Source organism: Grammomys surdaster, unplaced genomic scaffold (assembly GCF_004785775.1).
Source record: "Grammomys surdaster isolate TR1022 unplaced genomic scaffold, NIH_TR_1.0 97, whole genome shotgun sequence".
In the NCBI taxonomy this organism is placed as follows: Eukaryota; Metazoa; Chordata; class Mammalia; order Rodentia; family Muridae; genus Grammomys; species Grammomys surdaster.
In genome coordinates this window covers 2392760-2416258 of record NW_021604576.1, presented here as the reverse complement: position 1 = coordinate 2416258, position 23499 = coordinate 2392760, and the positions used below count along the sequence as shown (strand labels likewise).

At 40.9% G+C, this 23499-nt stretch overlaps 1 protein-coding gene across 1 annotated transcript in view; it reads right to left on the bottom strand.

The window, feature by feature from the left end:
- Pip4p2 (phosphatidylinositol-4,5-bisphosphate 4-phosphatase 2) overlaps positions 1-22357 on the bottom strand; it is a 50639-nt gene extending 28282 nt beyond the window's left edge. Inside the window, exon 1 of the mRNA XM_028780321.1 lies at positions 21688-22357. Within this exon, the coding sequence (XP_028636154.1) occupies positions 21688-21793 (106 nt within the window). The 5' untranslated portion in view covers positions 21794-22357. The remainder of the gene's footprint in view (positions 1-21687) is intronic.
- Between the last annotated feature and the right edge of the window lie 1142 nt (positions 22358-23499).

Below are 23499 nucleotides of genomic sequence, written 5' to 3'. Positions count from 1 at the left end.
GGGAATTACACATCCCTCCTTAGCGATGGTCAAACTGCAAACACATCCCTTTTCCTTTACCAAATTTTGTTTCCCAATTTCTCTCAAATACTGGGGGAAAGGGGGAAGGGGAGGTTTATAGTACTAAATTCCATGACAGTAAAACTTTTGAAAAATCTCATAAACTCTAAGATACACACAAATGCACATAACTATTTCCTGCTTTTGCTGAAATACTTTTGATTTGTGAGATAGAGTCTAGATTTGTTTGAGTGGGTAAAGAGTTATGGCTAGTTTCATCTGATATACTAGAAACATCAGAAGTAAATCTCGTGAGGCTGCATCCCTACACAAAGAATGACAGGCACTGAAAGCTTCTGGGTTTTTGCTTGTTTGTTTGTTTGGTTTTTTTTTTTTTTTTTTTTTGAGACAGGATTTCTCTATGTAGCCCTGGCTGTCCTGGAACTCACACTGTAGACCAGGCTGGCCTCAAACTCAGAAATCCACCTGCCTCTGCCTCCCAAGTTCTGGGATTAAAGGCGTGCGCCACCACTGCCCAGCTCACGGAAAGCTTCTGAAAGCAGGAGAAAGAGAGATGAGGCCCTGACTGGTTATTCTATTCCAAGTGGTCAGCTGGCATGTAATCGTGCAGATACCAGCAACACTAAATGGGCTTAGCATCGTGTGTGTGTGTGTGTGTGTGCATTTATACATACATGTAACAAATAAAAAGATACAATGAATTTGAGAGGAGGTTTGGGGGTGGGAAGGAGTACATGGAAGAGGTTGAAAGGGACTCAAGGGAGGAAAGGAGGAATCATATGCATGTCAATCACACACATATACACACACATACACACACATGCACAAAAACACAAAGATTTTTCAAATTGTGGAAGAAGGAAGGGAAGGAGGGAGGAAGGGAGGGAGGGAAGGAGGGAGGGAGGGAGGAAGGGAGGGAGGGAGGGAGGGAGAGGTAGCTCAGCAGTGAAGAATGCTTGCTCTTTTTCAGAGGACACAGTTCCCAGCACCCACATCAGGCAATTCATAACTACTTGTGATTCCATTTTCAACAGATCTGATGCCCTCTTCTGGCCTCCTTGGGTACCTGTATACAAGTGGTCTTCACTCACACAGATAATGCAAATAAAAATAACGAAATAGAGTGGGTTTTGTTAGTATTTTATTATTTTCTGTGTATGGGTGTTCTGTCTGCATGTATGTTTGTTCATCACGTACATGCTTGGTACCCAAAGAGCCCAAAGAGGCATCATATCCCTTGGGATTGGGAGTTGCAGACAGTGGTGAGCAGCCATGTGGATGCTGGGAATTGAACCTGGGTCCTCTAGAAGAACAGCCCATCCTCTTAACCACTAAGTCAACTTTCCTGCTCCAATAACCTGTCTTTTTTTGTTTTGTTTTTGTTTTTTAAGAATAAAACATCAGAGTTGCCAGGCGGTGGTGGCGCACGCCTTTAATCCCAGCACTTGGGAGGCAGAGGCAGGCGGATTTCTGAGTTCGAGAGTTCGAGGCCAGCCTGATCTACAGAGTAAGTTCCACGACAGCCAGGGCTACACAGAGAAACCCTATCTAAAAAAAAAAAAACGAAAAAAAAAAGAACCATCAGAGTTGTAACAATCACTTGAAGTGACAAAATACAAAATCCTATGAATTTAACCTCAAAGATTGACCCTATAATTTTTAATCTGTCAAGCAAGAAAAGCCCTTAATGACAAAATATGTTCAGATCTGCTCTTTTGGAAGTGTGATAGAATAACCAGTGATGATAAGTTTAAAACAGAAGGGACAGTCAGCTCCATGTAGCCTAAGGGATGTCTGGCTTGTTTAGTGAATTTACAAAGTGATGAGTGGTTAGTGAGCTAACAAAGCACTGAAGTTGATTGGGTATAATACTGTCTCTTAGTAAAATAAGACTAAATAAACACATAACTACCAGTCTCCTCATAGGAGAGCCAGAATCCTTATAAAATGGCTCTACATTGGAGAAAAAAAAAAATCTCTTCCTTGTAGAACAAATGGTCCTCCTAACCCATGCCCTTGGAGGTGAGAAGGTCAGGGGACATCAGCTTGACCTAACATGTGAATAGAATGGCAGATACTGTGGCCCCCTTGCTCCACTAACCAGCACTTCTAGGCCATTCAGTACAATTTTCTGTGCATCGCTGTAGCCATAAGGCAATCTAGAGATACTTTGTGTACTTTTGGCATCTCTCACTCAGAATTTACCCAAAGGAAGCCTTCATCGACAGCCCTCTCTCCTCCCACAAGAGACCTGCAATTGTGGAAGTTACGGCAGTCACTCCAGCAGCAATTAGGATTCCAATCTCCTTTCACTTTTACAAGAAATCACTAGAGCTGAACCTCAGGGAAATTTCTAAATAAAAAGGCTACTGTGATCTCAGAACTGCAGCTCACTATTACGTTAAAAAAAAAAATCCATTTTTTAAGAGTCTTGGTAGATACTTAAGCAATGAACATCTTCTCTGTGGGGTTATATTAAATAAAAGATCCCTTTTTTCTATGTATTTGCAGTCCTTAATTCTAAACAGCATTGCCAAATCTTTAGGACTGTGCCACACGTCAGAAATGAAATCAATCTATGAAGTCTAATGTTTTCACTGAAAAGAAAGCCAGATTACGAGACTGACACGCTGCCTGCTCTTGTAGACAGTCGTCTAGCAAGGCTGTCCTGAGAGGCTCCACCCAGCAGATGACTCAGACAGAAACAGACACCACAGCTGAACAGTAGATGGAGCATGGTGATTCTTATGAAAGAATAGGAAGAAGGATTGCAGGTCCCAAAGGGGATAGGAACTCCACAGGAAGACAAACAGAGTCAACTAATCTGGACCCTTGGGGCTCGTAGATCCTGAACCACCAACCAAAGAACATACACAGGCTGAACCTACACAGATGGGACCTAGCCCTCCCCCCTAAATATGTAGCAGATGTCCAGCTCAGTCTTCATGTGTTTCCTGAACAACTGGAGTGGGGGCTATCCTAAAAGCTGGATATTGCCTGTCTGTGGGATATCTTCCTCTAGCTGGGCTGCCTTGTCTGGCTTCAGTAGGAGAGGATGCACCTAGCCCTGCAGAGACTGTGCCATGCTGGGAGGATACCTGGGGTATTGGGAGGAGGTTCACCCTCTTAGAGGAGAAGGGTGAGAGGGGGAAAGGATTATGGGAGGGTTTAGCCTGGAGTGGGGACAGAGATCAGGATGTAAAGTGAATACATAAAATAAAAAAATAATAGTAGTAATAAAAAAGAAAGCTATCGCCTAGAGATGGTGACTGCTAAAGGGCTCTGTGAGTCTGCTCCTCCGAGAACAGAAGCTGCCACTCAAAAGGCTTTGTATGGGGGAAGGTGTGAACGAAGGCAAGGGGGGTGAAGGAAACGGTCAAGAACCTAATAGTGAAGCCTTCGGGAAAATCAGATCGGGGTACACTGAATTAAAGAAGCTGAAAGAGTCAGGGGAGGCTGAACAGTATGAAGAAATCATTTCATGGTTATAAAAACTTCATAGAAAAAGGGAGACTCCAAAAAGAGACAGAGAGAAGGCGCTCCCGCAACCCTTGAGAGGAACCGGTACCACCCTGCAAACCCACAAGTGATTAGATTACAGTTTCCCATCACAAGCATCCGAATCATCCATATATTCTGCGCCAAACAGTCTCTCCGTTTTGCTAATTCATCCTGGTGTATTAATCTGTACTCTGCTTTGAGACACGTCTCTCTGTATTTTAAAGGTTGACATTGCTTCGCTGGGCTGCTCGGACCCTTACCACCTCACACACTCCCCTACAAGCCCTCTTCAATGGCAGTGCCTGCCCAATGAATTCACTTTCTTCACTTGTGCACTCACTGTATTCAATCCTTGGCAAAGATGCACGCATAACAGAAAAATGACATCACATTAAAATCTGAGAGGGATCCTATTACAGAAGGAAGTCTCTGAGAAGAAGGCCGGCATTATTTTGCTCCCTCCCCCATTTCCACTTCAGGATCACTTTCTTCATGGTCTTTGGGAGAACGTGGGTTAAAGATAAAGTCAGCTGAGCTGTTACAGGACCCCTGCTTTCAGTGGCAACTTCTCTCCAATATAACTCAATACAGAGAAAAGGAAACAGCATTCTTTATTCCTCTCCTTCTCAGAACCAAAGAAATGCTTCTCCCAGAACCACACCACTGTTGGAAGGATGTATCTGGCACACATCAGATTAAGACAGAGTGTGTTGGTGACCAGGTCACTGACTGTCACCCTGGAAGCTAAATCCACTGTTCTTTGTGCAGTATTGTGACCGTGGAGCTGAGACAGTGTCAACACCCTCTGACTCTGCAAGCTGGCTGCAGGTGCTGTGTTAGGTGCTGGAGAAAACCTACCAAGCCAGAAGAGACAGGAATTTGTCTTTTCTGTTACCTGTCTGCTTCCTATGAGCTTCCAGACTACCTGATAGTGTTCTAAATGTCACCCCCAGAATACTCCACTACCATGGCTAAAGCACTTTCCCCTGGCAACACTGAACCCCATTTTCAGTCTTCAGCTACCAACTTGACTGTGCAGGCCACATTCCGGCAGCTCCCTCAGGCACAGGCTCTTAGTGCCAGCTGCTTGGAGGTCTTCAATAGCCATATTTCAGTAGTGCAGGGCCCCCTCCCCCACACTGCCGAGCTTTTACAGCTTCTATCCTTTGCTCCCTGGGCCTAACCCTGTTTGCTCCATTTTGTTACCTCCTGGACACTTGAGACAACATGCTTACCTTTCAGTTATCTAGTTAGCAATTTTATACCTAGATAACAATTCTTTCTATTAATTTCTAATGAGTTGTTTCTATATTTCGATAAGGTATTGACTAATATAGAAACTGATATTTCCTCCTCAGGAAAAACAGGGATGAATCAGAGGAGTGGTTGGATGAGCCTGGATTTATTTGAGCAGCTTACCAATGAGATAGTGAAGCATATTGACACGTGACATGAGTGTAGTCATCCTGAGGAACCTGACTAATCCTGGAGTTAAGTGTGACGCCTATCTATGGCTACTTCATGTAATCATTACAGGAGTAATAATTACTATATGGCCTGTGATAGGAAAGGATGACCATGAATGTACAGGTCCTGGAAGAAAATAAGGGCCAGACGGTGGTGGCGCACGCCTTTAATCCCAGCATTTGGGAGGCAGAGGCAGGCGGATTTCTGAGTTCGAGGCCAACCTGGTCTACAGAGTGAGTTCCAGGACAGCCAGGGCTATACAGAGAAACCCTGTCTCGAAAAAAAAAAAAAAAAAAAAAGAATCTCAAAAAGAAAAAAAATAAGGAGGCTCAGATCTTTAAACTCTCAGCTCATCAGAGAAGCAGAGAACTGTTACAGCTTTAAAATCATCATGTATTTTTCATTAAGAAGTGGATGCTAAGGCATACAAAGAGACTCTCTCTTCCTGAACTCTGGTTCTCTTCAGAGAGCTGGCTAGACTGTTTGTCCCTAGCGCTGGTGCCTAAACTCTCACCCAAGCCTATGCCATGCCCCCTTTTGTCTATGTATGGTAATAACATATATCCTAATAAATTCCCTAGTCCTCAGAATAAAAGAAGAAGCAAGGAAGCATGCAAACAACCATGAAGGTTTGAAGATCTTATAGAAATCAAACACAAATTTTGTTTTGGCGATTGAAAATTATGTCAGGTAAGTCCACAGCCTTTCTAAGTCTGTCATTGATAGCCAGAGTACTGATTACAAAGGAGTGGAATTGTGGACCTTAGAATATACCCCAAACAGAGTTGAGACTACATCCCTGACTCAAAGGCTCCCTCAGAAGTAGAAAATAGCTTTCCCTCCTTGTCCTCAAAGATCAGCCTTCCCTTTATAAATACCTCTTTTGAGGGAGTGGCCTTCAGGGAGATGGCTGGCCATTTTCCTTAAGATCAACAACCATTAAAACCTCGTATTGCCTTAAGATCCAGGATGAGAACAAAATCTCAGCATGCTTTGAAAGAAATGAAATTGGGTCTGGTAAGATGCTTCTGTGATTACGAGCCCTAGCTGCTCTTGCAGAGGACCAGGTTTAGGTCGTATCACCCACATAGTGACTCCCAACCATTTTTAACTCCAGTTCTGGGGATCCAACACCTCTTCTTCTGGTCTCAAGGGGCAACACACACACAGAGTACTCATATATGCATGCAAGCAAAACATTCATGTACCTAACATAAAATTAAATGAATCTTAAAACTAATTTTAAAAACAAATACGAACTCTGAAACAGAATTGAATTATGTATTAAAAGAACTATGAGATTTCTGCTAATATACACCATCTCAAACCTGAAAATATTTTGGAGTAAATCTTCACGATACAAGCAAAGGAAGATAAAACAAAATGCTGAATTGAGCCAGATTTACTGGATTCACTCCATGACTAAAAGCTAGAATTGTCTGAGATGCATATGAACTCATAGAGACTATAGCAGTTATGCACAGGGCCAACACAGTTTCAATCCAGATAGAGTCTGAGCACTGAGATGGGGAATCAGACACAAACTCCCATGTCTAACCAAGAAGTTCTCTCCAACTGACAACCACACACAAAGAAAAAATTAGTTGGTTCCAGTGGAGTCTCACTAGGTAATCACACACACAGGAAGGGCCATGCTTACCAACACAAAATATATTCAGTGGTATTCTTGTAGACCTTTGCTCTCATATGGTTTCCTTTGGGTATTTCTTTGTCTAATTGGCCTTTGTTTGCACCTGTTGGTTTCCAAATTTGTGTTTTTATGGTGTGTGTGTGTGGGGGGGTGTTTTCTTGTGCTTGTTCTTTGTTTTGTTTTCATTTTTTATTCTGGTTTGATTAGTTTTTGTTGTTTGTCTGTTTACCTTTTTGGGTAATTGGAGCTGACTATTACTAACTGGAGCAGCTATTACAGAAATCAGTAAGGGTCTCAAAAGCCAAAACTAAAGCTGCTTTATGACCTGCTATTCAACCCCTAGGTGTGGACCTATATGTATTACTATAGAGGTTCTTGGATATCCATGTTTACTGTTAAACTGTTCACAGAATTGAAAATATAATGTGGAATCAGCCTAGATGTCCAGGAATAGAAGAACACAGAATGAAAATGTACATGCACAAAATGAAATTTTACCCAGCCATAAAGAAAATTAAATTATGACATTTGCAGAATAATGGGCTGTATTAGAGATCATTATATTGAGTGAAACAAACCAGATTCAGAAGGACAAATGTCATGTTCTCTCATTTACATAATCTAAGTTTAAATATATGTATATCAAAGTACATATCTATGCATATATCCATATACAAATAGAAATGGAAATGGGGCCATGAAAGAGATAGAGGAGGTCTAAATGGAGGAGGCAGGAGATCAGGAGAAGTTAATAGCCCACATGTGTCATCAAAGCACGTGGGAAGATAGGATCACTGAAGACAGTGGGAAGCAGTAAGAGCAAAGCATGATGGGTATACACATATAACAATGCCATAAGGAAAACTATCACCTTGTATGGTAACAGAAAGATATTTATTTTTTTTATAAAAGAAAACTCTGATAAAGGCAGAGTGTGCAGTGTGGTTGCAAGTGGAGGGGAAAGGTTGTGGGCACAGTCCATACTGCACAACCTAGTACTGATTCCTTTAAGTATTGCAACACTTCCATACGAGTTTGCCATTGATGCCTTCCTCCAATCAACACCTCTAGAAAAACAGCCATACCATATGTATGGCTGCAATATTAGCTTGAAAGCAACATCAGTTTACATCCCAATGCTATTAGGCCTCCATTTGGGAGCTTATGTGAAGCCAGGATAGAACATGAGGCAACAACAAATCAGGCGTTCCTACCTCTCAGTCAATAATGAATGAAAAATTCCTCAATTCACTATCACCAATTATCTTGCACTATCCCATGCATACAGACTGTGTCTAAGGACACCCACATCACTGGACATCCTAGTAAGAAATGCTTATTGACCTGCCGACAAACGACTCCTAGATGGCTGCTACCCTAATTTCGCCTTTCCTTGTGAGGCAAGCACGGCCTGACCCGAATAATGCAGTTCACCTGTGACACTGCTCGTGCTCCCAGGAAGTGATGGCTTATGGTGCATTTTTCATTCTGCTTTTTTCAATTACTGCATTTATTGCTATTTCAAGATCTACAATTTTTTTTCTGCCATTGCTTTATGTGAAACCACACTGATTATTTATATGGCTCCACTCTCAGTTTGACATTTATAATACTGCTTTCAAAATACATGTCTCAAAAAACCTACAAAGATGCTCCTTTGTTATATACAAAAAATAATTGCTTCCATGACAAAGGAAGGAAGGAAGGAAGGAAGGAAGGAAGGAAGGAAGGAAGGAAGGAAGGAAGGAAGGAAGAAAACCTCTTTTAGCCTAAATAGGTGTAAAGGATAACTCTTCTGTTACTTTTTAAAAAAAAAAAAAAAAGATTTATTTATTTCATGTATGTGAGTACACTGTCACTGTCTTCAGACACACCAGAAGAGGGCATTACAGATGGTTGTGAGCTACCAGGTGGTTGCTTGGAATTGAACTCAGGACTTCTGGTAGAGCAGGCAGTGCCCTTAACTGCTGAGCCATCTCTCCAGCCACTTGTTACTCTTTTTACTATCACATTTCACTGATCATCACAAACTACATTTTCTAAGAGAAAGTAAGACACTCCTTTGCATTTATGTGTGTGTGTATTATATATATATATATATATATATATATACACACATATACATATATGTAAAGTATTCATGAATCACTAGTAATAAAGTCTACTTATCCCAGGCCTGTTGAAAGACATGTCAGATCAAGAGACGATATGGGGAGAGGGAGGGGAGAGATAAACTACACGCATTGGAAAAGCGTGGTTTTGTAATGCTTCGTTTGCTTAAAGATGTCAAATAGTATGGCATTCTGTTAAGATCATGCTACTTGATAGTATAAAAATGTAAACTAGTAAATTATGCTCTGCATCTTTCTAACCTCAAATTACCTTTAATGAATTTAGGGGGATCAATGACTAACCAATTTTAGATTAAAAATCAATAATTAGAATTTAGAATTAGAATAATTTTAGAATTTTAAGTAGTCACTCTACATCTGAGCAAAATCAGATAAATACATGAGAGCTGACAAGATCCTTAGGACCAATATTTATTTTACAAGCATACAGTCAGTGCCGAAAACTATTAGTTAAAAAAAAAATTCCATTTTTAGTCAATGGATTGACTAGATTTCATTTCCAAATGTAAAGATTCCTAAAGAAATGGAGCAATTAAAGCGGCAGTTCTTCACTACAGACTGTAGGAGTGACACCCCTGGATAGTGTCTTCTGTGCCCTGTGGACATTTCTGGCAAAGATGTGACCACATGCTCCATGGATCACACTGCCTTTTGTCCTCCTGCTCCTCCAACTCCCAGTACGACCCCACTGCCCAGTGATCACTATGACGCCTCACTCCATCACCCACTCATTCACAAGGTAGCTAGGTGGAGGATGGGGATCCTGAGTTAGGGATGGATCGTGCCGAGTGTCTGCAAGTGCGAGATCTAGGAGATCACATGCAAGAGAAAGGACAGAGACAGGGGCTCCATCTCCAGCCATGCCTCTAAGATCACACACACACAAAGACTGCAATACAGACTGGACACATGCCCTTCAGGGAACATGGATTTCCTGGCAAAAACTGCACAAAACAGGGGAGCTTTGCTGTGAAGCTACAGTTTTAGTTACAATAGTTCCAGAGTTGCCTTCCCATTCGTCTGTCTGTAGGATGGTAAATGTAAATCTCAACCTGGAAAAGACTAGAATTGACCAGTAACCAATACTGATGTGAGACATCAAGAAAAACATGTCGGAGACACGATGATGTTTCCTATTTGGAACAGAATTCTTCTAAGGCCTTGGAAATGTTGACAATGAAGGTCAACCATGAGGTCTGTCCTTCACGTCAAATAACATTCTCATGTAGGATTTACACCACTTACTTTCTAATACACAATACATTTTAGTCAAGCAGTATTTTCTACATGTTCATAGACAGACTTTCTGAACTACTGAGCTGTAAGTTATCAAATACTACCTTTTAAGGCATTTACACTATCCTATCATAATCACAAATTACAACATGTTAGAAGTTTATGAAGCTTTCCCTTTCATGTTTAGAGTCATTATTATCATATGCTTATAAGTAACGGTGGGCTTTTATTCTCACTTTGAAATCTTTACTTTATGCTTATACTGCTGTAACTTTTATTTTGGAGAAAACTTGTATTTTATTTATCATATCAATGTATTCATTATGCCGGTATGAGAGTCTTCTCACTGCAGATCACAGAAGTCGTACCTTCTAAACATCCTGCCAGCGTTTCTAAAGACTATTGCATATAATATGCACATATACACATTTGCCCTATGTTTTCACACACAAGAGAGAGTGCCTTACACTAGTTCTCATCACATGGGGTTGGTTTTTTTTTGCCTGACAGTATCTTCTGGCACTCTTCCCTACTAGTATTTTAATGGTATATACAGTTCTCTCATTTGCCTATCCAGCTGCTAGCCAGGCATGGTGACATACATCTTTTATCCTAGCACTGGAAAGGTTGAGGTAGGCAGATCTCTGAGCCATCAAAGGCCAGCCTGGTCTACAAAGCAAGTTCCAGGAGAGCCAGGGCTACAATAGAGAAACCCTGTTTTGAAAAACAAAAACTTCTTACTTTTCCAACTGTACAGCATTCCATTCCAGCCACACATGTTATGGCTTATTGTGGTTGTTTTATAACATGGCACAAGTTCTCTGTCACTCTTGAGGAAATATGAAGTCTATATTCCTCCACTTTTAAACCAGGTGATTTATAATTGCTTCAATCAAAAAGCTTGCAGGTTTGGTAATCATTTGACTTTCAGACTCAATCATACATACTATCTGGGACTCAGTGGAATCATCCTGTATTGAGGCATGACTTATTCTCATTAGAGACTGGTAGCAAATCCAATTTATGCTGAACTTGGCCAAGTGTCCTATATTGAAAACCAAGACAGTCCTCAAAGGTTGGAAACTATCTCTCAAATTTTTACATTATTTTGTATTCATGTATAGAATCCAAACAGCTCAATAGAAATCAATGTGCATTTGGATAACATCTATGAAAATCTCCCTATTTAAATAACTCTTATATCTACATATTACTTCTCTTCTGGATGATGAAGCTTAGAACTTTTCTTAATTTCTGAAACCACAAAATCTCACTTTGTACTGTGTCGTCCTCAATCTCTCCTTCTATTGAAATCATATCCAAATCTAGGGCATTAAACTGCTCATAAACTGCTCATAAACTGCTTTGAAACTCACATGCACCAACAAAGCCTAAATAACTCAGCAAAACATGGGCAGAAGAAATAATATCCCTCCAAACACCCATGCTTGAATACTCTTTGACCAGTCACATAGCACATTCGGACATGGTCTGCAGAGAGATGAAGCATTCCATATTAGTCAGACTTCTAATTCGGAAAAGAAAGGCAATAGTACTAAAACAGTCACATATTGTCTTTCCAATGAAGATACTATAAAATTTAGAATTTAATCGCAGGTGGGACATTGGAAGTAAAGGTAAGGAGAGATAATAACAGGTAATACTGGTTGAGCACCTATTTTAAGGTAAATAGTTTGAGCATCTCTAATTTAAAAATAAAAACAAAAGAACTAACTTCCAAACTGTTTTGAAATCCAAATCTTTTTGAACACTAGAATGACAGTCAGAGTATTTCAGATTTCACCTTCTCAGATTAGGAATGTTCAGCCTATGGAGCCTACTCAAATTTTTTTTTGTTTTGTTTTGTTTTTTGTTTTTTGTTTTTCGAGACAGGGTTTCTCTGTTTAGCCCTGGTTGTCCTGGAACTCACTCTGTAGACCAGGCTGGCCTCGAACTCAGAAATCCGCCTGCCTCTGCCACCCAAGTGCTGGGATTAAAGGGGTGTGCCACCACTGCCCAGCAATAACAAATGCACAGAGCACCAAGATTTTTTTTTTTTTTTTTTTTTGGTTTTTCGAGACAGGGTTTCTTTGTGCACAAATTTCTAATTAACCAATTAATTAAACCCGCTTTCCACCCCAAGCACTTTGGATGAAGGATATTCTGTGGAGATATATTTCAGGTGTTTCAAATTCCTTACAAAAAACAACTGGGCGGCCATGCATAAAGCTTAAAAGTCAAAGGTAACACTGGTTGTTTCTGCTGTGAGGAACTGAGGCTCTGAACTGGAACAGGTAGCGCCAGGCAGCAATAAGAATGACTCTGAGGCTATAAAGGAACTGAGCGCCATGATGCTTGGAAATCTCACCTGACATCATGGAAAAAGAGCAAGACTTTGCACATATCTTGTTTATTCCCGTAGAGCCAAAACGGGGAGAGCAGTTATTTTATAGTAACAATGGATCAAAGAAAAATACCTAGAAACATATAAAAGCAACATAAATCCACTAGAACTCTTCCTCCCCATACCCACCAAAGAATAGAAGCATTATCAAAAACAAACTCAACCAGAAACACATTACTTATTCCTTTTAGAAGATATGAAAATGATATTATTCCCACTATACTTAATACGTCTTAGTGATTATGAAAATACAATGCACAAGAGCTGAGCTCAAAGTCCTCTCCAGAATTGACTACTTTCCCCCACAGCAGGATTACAGTTTTCATTTGGAAAAGTTCCCCGGTTATTTCCCAGGGCTTACTCGCCTGAAAGACAGTTGTGAACTTCTACCGTACCCATGCTAACTCTCCGTGCCACACTTCTGTCCATCTGCCAAGTGCCATCAGCAAATGTCAGTGCTCTATGCTTGATCCCTCCTGAGACAGGTGTGGAGGCTGAGGCAGGGAAATCACAGGTTCCAAGCTAGCCCCAGCTACCTAGTGAGGCCCGAACTCCAAACACAAGCATAGGTGGGTGGGTGGGTGGGTGAGTGGATGGGTGGATGGATGGATGGATGGATTGAAGATGGATACTGAATTCAACCACATGTTGATATTTCACTACCACCACTGTTCAGAACATCATTGTACAACTCAGCCCCTTAATTAGTGCTATATCTTGCTGGTTTCTTCTCATCTTCTCTATGTATTCGTTTTCCATATACAAGTCAGGGCAATTTTTAAAAGTAAAGGTTGTAGGTCTCTCCTGTACTCTACCCTTCTGTGTCTCCTCATTACCATCACAACGCAATCCTCTCTGGTTGGTGTCCCACCAAGCCCTTGGGCTCTCTGTGTCCACACCTATGACCTCTTCTAACTATTCCTCCCTAAATCCCCATCTCTTACCCATGGTATGCCAAGTTGTAAAACAGCAGGTATTATATTTCCTGACCCCATTGCCTACAAAGCTCTTCTTTCCCCCTAAAATTTTGATGGCTTATTCTGACTCATTTTTCAGGACTCCGTGATTGTCCCCTCTGAAATGTCTTTCCTGATAACCCATCTGAAACATCGTTGTTTCCTTGCTTATTATTCTGAAATTACAGTGCTTAGAGTACACAGCTCAAATGAATGGAAGTCCTTCAGTATATGAATAGCATAATAGGCACTCAAATATCTGAAAGGGAGGCTGAAAGAACTGGGTGGGGTGAGGCTTGATTTAATATTTTAAAGGTGCTAGGGGGGAAGAAAAAACCTGGAGTGAAATGTGAGAATTATAAAACAAAAGAACCATGAAGGTCAGTGCTTAGGGAATGGGGGGACGGCGGAGAGAGGAAGAAAGATTCTAACAGAAAGTGCCTGGTATGCCACTGGAGTGCCAGAAGCAAATATATATACTTTATCCCAACAAGTGGGCCTGGATGTTTTGATTCATCTATTATGGTTAATTATAAACCCTTAAATATAGGCTATAAGATTATTTCTAGCAGACTGGAGAGATGGCTCAGTGGTTAAGAGACTGTTCTTCTAGAGGTCCTGAGTTCAATTCCCAGCAACCAAATGGTGGCTCACAAACATCTGTAATGAGATCTGATGCCCTCTTCTAGTGTGTCTGAAGACAGAGACAATGTACTCATATACATGAAATAAATAGATAAATCTTTAAAAAAAAAAGATTATTTCCAGCAATAGACTCATAGTCCTGCACACTCTAAACTCCCTAGTTTTATTTCAGAAGGAAATAAGAAAGCTGATGTATTAACTTGCCCAATGCATCTGTCATTGCAGATGGAGCCACTGCAACATTACAGATTTCTCTTCAGCTCCTACAGCTCTAGGCCATCAGAGACACTGGCTGAGGGCAAGGAGACAGTGGAAGTCACCAGAAAGATAGCAAACTTCTAGTAAAAGGGCAAACAGAGATATGGACCATATCACCAGAAGTCAAGTCTGCCCACCTGGGACCAAGTTAGACTCTATGCACCACAGGGCCAGTTACTTTATTGATGACTCTGTGTTTAGGAGTGGACCTTGGGGCCATAATAGACTCATTCATTCATCTGGAGAAAGGATTGTATTTAACTTTTTTTTTTGGAATTTGAATCACATCCAATTTGCATAGGACATCATAACATTGGTTTTCCTATTAAAGATATGGATGTATATTCTACAAGATACTACAAATCATATGGGTCTCTCTTCAAGCTATTCTCTAGATTTTTCTGATCAATACAATAACATAACTAATAGACATAGTTTGTATCTCTGTTCTTGTCGGCAGCGTATTACACATAATGCTTTCACTGTTGTAATAATATGATTTGTTATAAGATACTAATGCATCAAATGGCAACTAGATTTATCTACAACATCTCAAACCAAGACCACTCTGAATATCCTGCATTTAAAAAATAAAAGGGGTTAGAGGTGGGCAGTGGTGGTACATGCTTTACTCTCCCCACTTGGAAGGCAGAGTTCGAGGCCAACCTGGTCTACATAGTGAGTTTCCAGAACAGCCTGGGATATACAGAGACATCTTATCTAGATAAAACAAAATAAATAAATAAAAATAAATATAAAAGTAAAAAAGAGGTAGATATTGGAACATAGTCTAAAATGGAGTCCTGCAAGGGGAAGTTTGCATGCTTGTGAGAAAATTCCAAGAAATAAGAGTCTTGTTGACCTCAGTTTCTTAAAAAACACAGAATTGCTCTTAGAATGTGCTTTGAATTTGAATGTTCTTGGAACTGTGCTCCTTCTTCCAAGGTATAGTGGATAGGAGTGAGTTTACTTCAACTGTTGTTACTCATATGCCACATATGGCTTGTCCTTGTGATTGAACACAGTATTCAAATAACTGTTCTTAACCTTCAGAGGATAAATTACCTGGTCGCCTGAAGTTGACCACTACATAAGACTTCAGTATGTCTCATTTTTAGGCCTGGCATGCTGCCAACTAGAGCAGTAAACACTCAAGCAATTGGATTTTTTTTTCCACCATGACACTTCTTCATCACAGAGTCTTGCATCATGGGTGGATGGCATACGCCCTAGCATACTCCTAGGTGCCTGAGGAGCTCTGAATCAATGTTCACAAAGTTAGCTCGGCCATCACACAAATAGCACACTTTGGTTTTCAAGTCAGGCCTCTTAGTTCTAGGCTTATAGATCCTGTAGATCAATTCATTTCATTTCTTTTTGGATATTTGGAAGCACGTAAAATGCCTCATATCTAAAGCTAAGTTTGGGATCTGTCTTCTCTGAAACTTGCTCCTCTTCTGGTGTTCTCTGTTTTAATACAGTCAGATAAATCATAAAGTTGCATAAGCAGAAGTCTTGGAGTTCTTTGCCTTCATCTCTCACTCCCATTAGCTATCCATCAACAAATTCAGTTCAATCTACTCTTTGATTTGCTTTGGATTTGCCAGTGCTGGGAACTAAGCCCATGGCTTCTGCCTTCTAATCAAATGCTCCGCCACTGGGTTTGATCTCCATCCTGTTTTTCATTGTTGCTATGTTTTAAATTATTTTGGGACAGGATCTTATTAAATTGACTTAGCCCCCAAACTACAGTTCTCCTTAGCTGGAATTATAAGTATATGCTACAATGGTTAGCTTCAGTCTCCCTCCTAAACCTCATTACTTGGCTTTTATCCCTAAATATAACCTGAGTCCAAACAACCAGCGTAATTAATCAAATTTGCCTAAATTATTACTGCAGTTCAGTAAGACAGTTATCCCTATGTACTCTGGTCAACCATCTAATTCTATAGAGTGACTGAAAATAGTGATCTGACACACTACTTTTTTGTTTAAACAAAATATCTTTCATATGGCCTGTAATGCTCTAGAATCAACTCATATTCACTGTAGGGTCCCTTGGTCTATAATATCATAAACAACAATTCTGTGAGTTGTTCACATCAATCTGGGATGTTGTTATTTACAGTCTCTTATGTAGACATAGTAATAGTTTGGCTTTAGTTAGTGTGATTTGAAGACTTGTCTGTGTGGTGTATCCAAGACATTGACATGTCTGAGGGTTGGTCAGACATCTTTCTTTTTTGTAGCCTTTCTGAATGGTTGGCTCTGGCTTTCTCTAAGCTGACCGTCTCCAGCCCTCCCATTTCTTACAGGACAAGTAACTTTTTCCAAAGTGCACTTCAATAATGCCCACAGCAAAAACGATAATCTCTTCTCATTAACATCTAAACTCTTTCAGTACACCTTCTACCTTATTCTGGAGGTCTAAACCAAGTCACAGGGTCAGCCCTCATTGAAGGAGAGAGGCTCTGTAGGGCCTGAATGTCTAAAAACAAAGTTATTATGAGGCAAGGAAGTCTATGGACAATATCAGCTACACCTACCTCTCTAATCTTATTTTGTAGCATGTGCTACATCTACCTCTACTTTAGCAGCATTGGACTTCCTCCCCTGACCCCTGCACTCTCCATTCCCCACTGTGTTTTTTGGTTTTTGTTTTTTTTTTTTCATACTACTTGCATTGCATACGATGTCCATGTGATACCTTTTTCATCTGGATAACTTTTCCACCTTTAGATTCCGATTATGGTTCAGGAAAGTCTTTCCCATCTCCCTTAACCAGGTTAAATCAATGAATGTGGCCAAGGCACTAGACATGTTTCAAATCTGGTCCGTGTCCCCTTTGCATTTTGTATTTCTGTGAATGATTGTGCAACTCGCCCTCCATTACATCAATAGGAGAAAAGGAAATTAGTCTATTTTTCCTTTCCTACCACAGAGCTTGGCTAAAATACCAGGATATGTTGAAGAATGAATGAAAGAAACAAGCCTAGAAGACCTGCCTCTCTGTTTGTAACCCAGTATCTCCCTTTCTAAATTTTATGCAAGTATATAAGCACATTCCCATTGTCAATACTGTGTACACTTAGACAACCTGGAATTCAAAACATATTTCATACACATTTTGTAAAGTGAACTATTAGTTTTTGCCAACTTGACACAAAATGCAGTTTTGCCTTGGGCAGAGGGAACCTCAGCTGAGGAACTGCCTCCCCCAGACTGGCCTTTGGGCATGCCTGTGGAACATTTTCCTAGTTAGTAATTGGATAGTAAGTATCAGCCCACTGCGGGCAGCGGTTCTGCCTTTAGACAGGTGGTTCTGGGTTGCATATGGAAGCAAGTTGAGCAAGCCCTGAAAAACAAGCCAATAAGCAGCACCCCTCCACTGCCTCTGCTTCAGATCCTGCCTGCAGATTCCTACCTTGAGCACCTGACTACCTTGTCTTCCCAAGCTGAAATAAACCATTTCCTCACAAATTTCTTTTGATCATAGAGTTTTATTACATCAAAAGAGAAGCAAAATGGGATGCAAATGTGAAGGCTCCACCATTCTGCCATATATTAGTAGATCTGTAAGGGAACCAATTCAACTATCCAAATTGTTCAAGTTTGTGGTACTTTTCCCCCCTTCTTTCATTTCAAATGAAACTATTATCTGTATTTTTTTTTAATTGTTATGCCTTAACACAAGCTGGCTTATACACCAGAGCATTGTAGTCAGGAGAGAAACACCACTCTGTAGCTATCCAGTATTGACATTGGAGACCACCAGCATTCTACTTAGAAACTCAGGTGGATAGTTTCAAGGATGTCTTAGATAGGTTTTACTGCAGTGAACAGACACCATGACCAACGCAAGTCTTAAGACAACATTTAATTGGGACTGGCTTACAGGTTCAGAGGTGCAGTCCATTATTATCTAGGTAGGAGCATGGCAGCATTCAGGTAGGAATTGTGCAGAGCTGAGAGTTCTACGTCTTCATCTGAAGCCTGCTAGCAGAGTACTAACTTCCAGGCAGCTAGGACAAGACTATTAAAGCCCACATTCACAAGGTCACACCTACTCCAACAAAGTCACATCTCTCAACAGTTCCACTCCCTCGGCCAAGCATATACAAACCATCACAAAGGACTACATAAGATTCTTCTTAGGCAAAACCTAATGTCCAATGCTAAATGCTCTTCACTGTATTATTAATAGCCTACACTAAAATAACCTGAAAAACTTATTTCTTCTCAGGAGATAGGTATGATAATTCACGATCCTTAGAAAGTGATGCAAGTTGGGGCTGATGAGGTGACTCAGTGGTTACGAGCACACACAGCTCTTGCAGTGGACCCCAAGTTTGGTTACCAGCACCCACAACGGGTAGCTAACCATCAACTAGAACTTCAGTTCCATGGGATCCAATGCTCTTAGCCAGTATCCTCAACTATCTGCACACACATGTTGCACATACACACACTCAGGCACACACACACACACATACATATAAAATGAAAAATAAATCTTTAAAAAGAAGGGTAGCCAATGCAATAGATTAGAAAATATTCTTGTTAAGCCTCCTCTTCTTCTTCCTTTGTCTTCCTCCTCTTCCTCTTCCTCCTCCTCTTCTTCTTCCTTCTCCTCCTCTTTTTAACCTACTAAGTATCTGAGTAATTAAAACGGAAAAACAGTAAAGTTGGTAACATGTTTACTATAGAAGGATGAGGACCTGAATCTAGATCCTAGGATCCATAGAAGGCGGGGTATGGTAGTGCACACTGGAACCCCAGTCATGAGGAGTGAGGCGGCCGGAGGACTTGTGGGCTTTGTTGGTCATCTAGAATCACTTAATCAATTAACTCCAGGTTCTCTGAGAGACTCTGTCTCAAAAATTGAAGTAGAGAATGACAGAGACACATGATTGTGGACCTGTGGCACTTGTATACACAAACACATATCACACACACACACAGTTTGATTATAAGTGGTATCTAAAACTAAAATTAACCATTAAAATGTATATTCAATTTCCAGTCACTGGATTCCAATTAAGAAGTTTATTATTTTCAGCTATTAACAGAATCTGATGATAACAGAAGTCTTAAAATCTGAACTATCAGAGACTGGTGTCAGATACCTATAATCCCAACACTCTTGAGGCAGAGGCAGGCGGAACTCTGAGTTCAAGGCCAGCCTGGTCTACAGAGTGAGTTCCAGGACAGCTAGGGCTACACAGAGAAACCCTATCTAGAGAAACAAAACAAAACAAAACAAAGCAAAGCAAAAGCATCTGAACTGAGTCAGTCAAGAATTTATTTATTCTTTCTCTCCACTACATGAGCTCCATGAAGACACAGTTTTGGTCAGCCTTACTCAGAGCAGTGTAGCATGTGGCATAGTCTGGGGGCCCACTAAGTTCACGAATGAATGAATGGGACAGTGTTCAAGATTTAGAACATGTGCATTACTTCAATAATTATGTTATTAATCAAAAAAAGATACTGTCATGGTGGGAATAAAATGACTTTGTTTCTCATCTATGTTTCTTGCTTCATTACCCCATATGATATTAATGTTTTAAATATATCCATCAGTTCTGAAAAAATTATTCTACTGTAATGCCAAAGGAGTGTTTTGATTAAACATGCCCTTAAAAGTTGTTGTTAAGAGATCTTTAGAGTGAAATGATTTCTTTTCAGTGCTTGATTGGAAATGCTACTTCCTTTGTAGTTTGAGGAATCTGATCAAATTAAGAAAATTGCCGGGCAGTGGTGGTGCACGCCTTTGATCCCAGCACTTGGGAGGCAGAGGCAGGCGGATTTCTGAGTTCGAGGCCAGCCTGGTCTACAGAGTGAGTTCCAGGACAGCCAGGACTACACAGAGAAACCCTGTCTCGAAAAAAAAAAAAGAAAAAAAAAGAAAATCTATAGAAAACAATGAAGTCTGTGCAGATATTGATATACATATGTATCAATGTGTTTGTTATAACCACAAGTTGACTAAAAGAAAGAAAAGGCATCTCCATGACTTCAGTCCCAACTCAGTCCCTTAATGAATCACCAAATATTTTATCCCATAGATGAAAATTAATAAAACTGAAACATTCATTCAGGAACCAGTGAATAAATAGTAGATAGTATGATATTAATATCGAATGTCCACTAAAGGAAATCCCCCGACTCAGTGTCCCTGTGAATTCTGACCAACAGGGGTAACTTGTAGGTTTTCTGTGAGTCAGTTCCCTTGGACTTTGCCCCTTTCCTCTCAGGCTGTCAATCACTCTGAATTACTCCCAGCTAACCATAGTTTTCCTTTGTTCTGCTTCTGTTTATAGATTGAGACCCAGAATGTTGATTTTCAAGTTATAAAATGTTAAAAAGAAACGTTAAATGCCAGACAACTCCAACCTGTTGTAGAGTTTCCCCCATTTCAGACATGAACTTAGAAAAAGTTGTGTTACAAGACATGTGACTTGCTTATATTCCCAAAGCACTAACTTTGGCGTCCTTGGGTTTTAAACTTCATTCACATTCTGCCAAAAGAGCAAAATGAAGTAAGGCACGTTTGCACGTGCCATATTTAATGATCTCTGGAAGACTTGCTTTACAGACTACCGTAGTAAACACCCCCCCCACCCCGAAGACTTTGAACAAAGACAGATCTTGAATAAAGCGAATCCTTTGGTAAACGGACTTCTTTTCCTTCACCACACCATTTTTCCAAATCCCTTTTTATTCTACACTGAAAACAAACCTAAAAATATATACAGTATAAACTTGGGTAACTTTTTAGAAGTTAATTTCAACGTCACCCAGACATGCATTTAAAAAATTCCTCCTTCCTTTCTAACTGAAGGTTCTTCATTCACCTCTGAAGCTATGAAACACACTCCTTACAGTCAGGAATAATGCTCATAGCTTAGGAATTTCAGACATTTTAGGGATATTGATTAACTCTGTTGCTTCTAGTTAGGCAGTTCTCTGCTTCCACTTTGGGGCTGAGTGTAAGAGACTAAGAAGATGTTTTGTGCTGAAGTCCTCTCAAGGACAGACTCCAGGTTCAAGCAGTACCCCGTGTTTTTCAGCAACCAAAAGCACTTGTGAATGACTGGAGGAACTGCACCACCGCCCAGCTGCACTTAGGGGCTGCTTTGGAAACAGCAGCACCGAGCTTGGGAAATTCATGTCAGATCCTGAAGCTGGGAACGAAGTGTTCAAGCACACACTCTCCACACCACAAGCAGCAGCCGCAGCGAAGCCTTGCAGAGAGGCTTTCCGGCAGGCAGGCACCGCCTGGGAAGGCAACAGTCAGCATCCTTCTCCCCCAGCCCAAGGGAGAAGCTCGCCTCCGCCTCCGCGCTAGAGCTCCCCGGCATTCATCCTTCCAGACGTTTCTGGGAGAAGCAGAAAGGTCTACGCCGGCCTTACCTCTTGGGCTGCTTTCCTGCAAGTACGGCGGGGCTGTGGGAGTGACATTTCCCGACTGGGATGCTGACAGCAGAGGCGAACGTTCGTCCACCCCGTCAGCAGCCATGACTGCAGCGACAGCGCGGCGGGCCGCGGGTTGAGCTGGGTTGCGGCTAGGGAGGAGGCGGTGGCCAGCAATGCCGCCGCGCCTCTGCTACGGCCTCCGGGAGGGCCCAGGATGTGTCACAAGGCAGGAGACGGGGGAGGGGAGGGTGCGGGACCGCGAGGCCGGGGGAAGGGAAGCACGCCGGGAGGCATGCTGGGGGAGGGGACTGGAGAGGAAAGAAAGAGCCTGGGAGGAGGAGGAGGAAGGGAAGAAGTGTGGAGGGAAATCCAGCCAGTCTGAGAAAAGGGGGGACGGGAGGACTGATTAGGAAGTGGGGGAGGGGAAGAGATCAAGTAAGCAAGAGGAGGGGCCAAGGGAAAGAGAGGGTGAGGAATCTTTTAAACTGAGGGAAACGAGGATAAAGAGCAGCTTTGAAAGGCACTGAAAGGCCTGTACTTGATTACGGGGAAAACTAGAGCAATCAAGTTCAGCTCCTCCAGGAAGTAGGAGAGTCTAACTTATCTGGTAAACTTTGTGGCTGGGTGAAGAAAACTTATTTCTTGGGTTATCAATTTCTTCTGAGAGGTTTCTTCTTTGTTATGAATCATAGTTCAGTATCTGTTGTCTAAGAAATGTTGGTGAGTGCACATTGGGCTTTCCTCTTTTCCTTGATTTTTTTTTTCAATTAGAGTGCTGACGTTTGATTTTTGGCACTTTAAGCATAAGTGTTAATTTTTACAACTTCCGTTTTACAAAATAGACTGTCATTTTAGTTTTTACAATAATAAGGCTTAAGTATAATGTAAAACAATTAAATCTTTTTCCTACAAAAGTTTTTTTTTTTTTAAGTTATTGGACTGAAGAGAGAGCTCACTGATTAAGGTGATCATTGGTCTTGCTTAGGACACAAAAGCCAGTTCTCGGGACCCACATTTGGTGGCTCACAAACCACTTATAACTCCAGTAAACAGAATCCAATGTCTTCATCGGGCCTACAGCAAGAGAGAGAGACAGAGAGAGAGAGAGACAGAGACAGAGAGAGAGACAGAGAGAGAGACAGAGAGAGACAGATTTATTGTCTTATTTTCTATTTGCATTTTTGTTACTTTTTTTGATGTTTTGCTATTTGATTCCAGTGCGATTTACATTTAAAAAACACAATAAAAACAAACCAAAGTTTAGAACACATCCAAGTAAAAGTGCAATCGGAATAATAGGTTCCTGCTGTGGTTCTTCTGAGTGTTCTGAGTGACTTGGGAAGAATTATTTACTCACTTTCCAGGTGTTCCCAAGTATCTAGGGTGTGATCTCCCTGTGCGTGCGCAAGGTGGCTGAAAGGTACCACCATGAAATAGCTAGACAAGAGACTGGTAGTTGCCCCCTTACGTTTCAATCTGTATAAACAGCAGGCACCAGACATTTGAAACTACTCAAATCGCATTCAGAATCCTCAAGTTGCTCTTTGAAGACTTTCTTCCTAAATTTATAAAGTACCAGCTGGAAACCCTAAGGGAAGATAAAGAACAATGTTTTCTTTTATGCAGCATCTTTGGAGGGCCAATAACAGGAAGATACAGAGCAACATAATGATTGTATTATAATATGATCCCTATAATCTAGATGGGTCTCCAGTAGCCTGGGATTTGAAAATTCAAGATATAGCACTCCTGGCAAAAATAAAAAATAATTTTAAAAAAGCTTATCCCTTGAAAAGTGAGTACCAGCAC